This window comes from Sipha flava, unplaced genomic scaffold (genome assembly GCF_003268045.1).
Source record: "Sipha flava isolate LNK unplaced genomic scaffold, YSA_version1 17099_pilon_pilon, whole genome shotgun sequence".
Classification (NCBI taxonomy): Eukaryota; Metazoa; Arthropoda; class Insecta; order Hemiptera; family Aphididae; genus Sipha; species Sipha flava.
Genome location: NW_020271905.1, coordinates 3,070 through 6,962, shown reverse-complemented (window position 1 = coordinate 6,962; position 3,893 = coordinate 3,070). Strand labels below are relative to the sequence as shown.

The 3,893-nt window shown below is 28.0% G+C and overlaps 1 protein-coding gene across 1 annotated transcript; it reads left to right on the top strand.

Annotated features, from left to right (window-relative positions):
* Positions 1 to 791: 791 nt before the first annotated feature.
* On the top strand, positions 792 to 2,205 carry LOC112679894 (the record flags this gene model as incomplete). Its single annotated transcript, XM_025549828.1, has 6 exons — positions 792 to 998; positions 1,061 to 1,304; positions 1,383 to 1,544; positions 1,618 to 1,812; positions 1,882 to 2,047; positions 2,113 to 2,205. Coding segments are annotated over 4 exons (741 nt in total), but the record flags the coding sequence as incomplete, so codon positions are not given.
* Between the last annotated feature and the right edge of the window lie 1,688 nt (positions 2,206 to 3,893).

The window sequence follows — 3,893 nt, the reverse complement described above, 5'->3', positions numbered from 1 at the left end:
CCATCGAAAAACCATCCAGTGAGCTATCTATACTATCTATAATCAATAGTATTATACAGGGGCGAACTGGGATTAAAATTGTCACCGGGATTTAAAATTAAAATGGCTACATCTATATACTTATTAATTGCACACAAAAAAGTATAATAAATAGAATTCATTTTTTACACTCTGCAGATTTTTAAAAATTATAACATCGAACATATAACTTTTTTGACAAATTATTCCTATTAGCTAAGTTATTAACGTAAATAACTTAATATCATGGGCACAATATAATATGTCGTATACACAGACAATAATTTAATTATCTACATTTATGTTATTCTAAATTTAATGAATATAAGAATATAATATACAGTAGTCCACAGATAATGATTGCTTATCGCGTATTTCTATTTCATAGAACTTTATAAAAATAAGATATGGCCGACAACTATTTTTATTTTATTATTTTGTATTTTCCTATATTATGTATGTATAAACAATTTACCAGAGCTGTATCTTGGCAGAGAGTATTTTCATACCAAGTTTACTATTGATGTGCCCATTGAAAATAATATTTGTTTAATATTATTATGAACGAATTTTCTTTATTAATTATTTTTTATTTAATTTTGGCAACAACGACCACTGGTTAGATTAGGCACTGGCCCACCGGGAAATTTCCTGGCGTCCCGGTGGGCCAGTACGCTCCTGGTATTATATTTTATATTATAATGCTTGGATCAATTTACATTGTTAATTAATCTATAAGTACTTAGTAAAACTACCATAAAACCATTTTTTAGGACTTGAATAATTCTCAAATTACTCCAATAGACATTAATGGTCTGTCTCAATCACCCAATGAGGTTTTACCTTCACTGAACATTGATGTTTCATATTTAACATCAGAATCTGAAACAAGTGTTTTAAATATTGGGGCATCTACATCGTCATCACAAGAAACAGTTCAAAGTATAGCAACTACGTCCTCTTATAATACTGCTGAAAAGGTAATTGTGATATTAATTTTATTACCTGTTAACTTAATTAGTAATAAATATAATTTTTCCAGGGTCCTAAACTTCTGGATTTTTTGAAAAGTACGACGGAAGGTAGATCAATTTTGTCTGCATATAAAGACTTGTTAGATAATACTGGAAGGAGAAAACTATGCAATTTAATTGTTAGGAGAGAACTACAAGATAATCCAGAAACCCGAGTTACGACGCAAAGACTGCTCTTTCTTGCACAAGAAATTACGGAAGTGTTTACAAAGGAACACATAAGTACATATTTTATTCCCTACATAAACTATGGTAAAATAGTAAATTTATTTAATGAGTAAAATTATTATTGGTATTTTTACCAGCATATTCATGTTTTTATCATTTAAGTTCCATATCTAAAGAAAGCAGCAAAGGGAAAATTACTGGATTGTTTCAACAACCGTAAAAGAGAATATAAGAAAGCTGGTTTAATCCTTACTACTTCAAGACAAAAATCGTATATTAAATCAAAATCTGTATTACTTTTATCTTCTAATTGTTCAAATATTGGTAGTTTATATTTTATGTAATTGCACATGTATGAATTGATATAGCAATGTTATTTTTAAATTAATTGTCTTAGATGATGAAAGCGTTGAAGAATCCATGACATGGTTTCACAACTCTTGTGATCCTTGGGACATAGTAGAACGGTATTGGTCCATGACAGCATCAAAACGTTTAAAAAAAAATATTAGATACAAACTCTAAAGAAATATCAGTTTCTAACTATATGAATGATTTTCCTGCACTCAAAAAACCATCCGGTTATAAACTTGTAAGTTGAAAATAAAAATTTTACTAACAATACCTTGCTTACAAATAAAAATGTATTAATTAATTTTAGTTGATTGAAGATTTCAACTTTTTGTAAGCTGAAAAAAGGGAAAGTCTTTTTGAATCATTTCCTCTATACAAGCAGAAGATTTTAGAGCTTGCGAGAAGTGTATCGAATAAATTAAGAGATAATTCACTTAAATGTATTTTACAAGAATATTTAGATCTAGCACCAGGTATAGTAATATAATTTTATTTCATATTTTTTTGTGTATTTATAATTATAATTTAAATTTTTCAGAAAGTGAAGAAGCATCGTCTGTTGCTGCATTTTTAGTGTTACCATTCCTATTTAGTGCAGTTCCAACAAAAAGAAAGAGAGGAAAGTCTACCTGGAAACCGTCTAAAACTGAAATGAAAGATGGATTTATTACTCATATCAAATCCCATTCAGAACTTCAAGAAACTATAACTCGCAGAAAAAATAAGTTTTTTAAACTCGGATTAACATTACGGCCATTGGTTATAATAGTTGGGCCAAATATAAATGAAATAACTCAGTATTTTGTTTATGTCAATGGTACGTTCTATGTATTAAATTCTACACTGTCTTCGGTGGATTGTTGTTTTAAAGCAATACACGCCTTAAATCTTGAGTATCCATTAGAAAGCATCCCAATTTGGTCATTTGTTCAAAAATGTTTTTATCAAATAAATACTGCATGGGATATTGAGTTTGTGTCAGTTAATTCTCTGTTAAGCGATATTAGGTTGCACGATACTATTGTAACACCATAGAATATATTTTATGTTTATTACATTATAATATTTTCTTTTAAATAATATAAACTTATTAAATTTTTTAGCTTTAACATGCCTTCTTGCTTTATATGTAAAGAATCCTTTTCATTAATTTCAACATTATGTAAACATTTTCAAATTAAACATGCCACCCATGATTTTGTGAAATATATTTGTATTGAAATGAACTGCGATAGGTCTTTTCATTTATTAAATTCATTTAAAAAACATTTAGCTACTCATCTAAAAGATGCATTAATAAAGGAATCCAATATTTTTACTAGTGTTGATGAAAATTTTTCTGATGTTAATAGTAGTGGAAGCATTGTTAACTCATCTCCCATTACTCCCCAAAACTTTATATCAGCTACTGCAGATGATTTTTATGATTTTCGTTTGACAGATACTTATATTGGAAAATTTTTAGCATCTTTGTACTCTAATGCTCAAATCCCCCGTAATGTTATTCAATTGATTATAGAAGGCATGGCAGGTATAATTGAAGGTATAAAAAAATCCTTGTTAAATAGCAATTTGACAATTCCTCTTAATATTTTCGATCATATAAAGTCTGTATTTGAAAATATTGATACAACATTTTCAAAATTAAACACAAAATATAAACGTATTAAATATTATACTGATAAGGGTTCATATATTGCGCCCTAAAGATATGTATAATAAACTAGATTGCTAACTGCTGCATCTTACTCATGTGATTAGTTGAAGCAGACGGCAGCCATTTAATTCGAGGCCTATGGGCTTTATCACAGCCTTAGATTTGTTTGATAAGGAAACCGATAAAAAAATAAATTATAGAACAAGTAACAAAACAAAAAACTTTTTATTGCACTTTATTTTTCTCATTTATACAAATTTTCCATCTAAATATAAATAACAATTATTAACATAGTTTATTCTGATAGGTTAACAATTTTTACATGTTATAAAATAAAATGGTTTTACTGAGTTTCTGTCGTTTACTAGCAGTTTTCATAATCAAGGATGTTATTATTTTACTATAAGAATATAATCTCACATTAAGGTAGATTCTGGTTACTTTGTTTATAATGTCAATTTTGTGAGGTCTTGCCAATAAATCTGTTGAATTCCAGCAAGTATCACATTCTGGAAATAGTATGGCGTTTGTCGCTAATGAGTTTTGTACACTTATCATAATTTTTAAATCCATATTTTTAATAAACATTTGTTTTTTATCCACCATAATGGTTTTAAATAATGTTTCTGTCAATTTAACAATTTTGTACACCCCATCAGAAG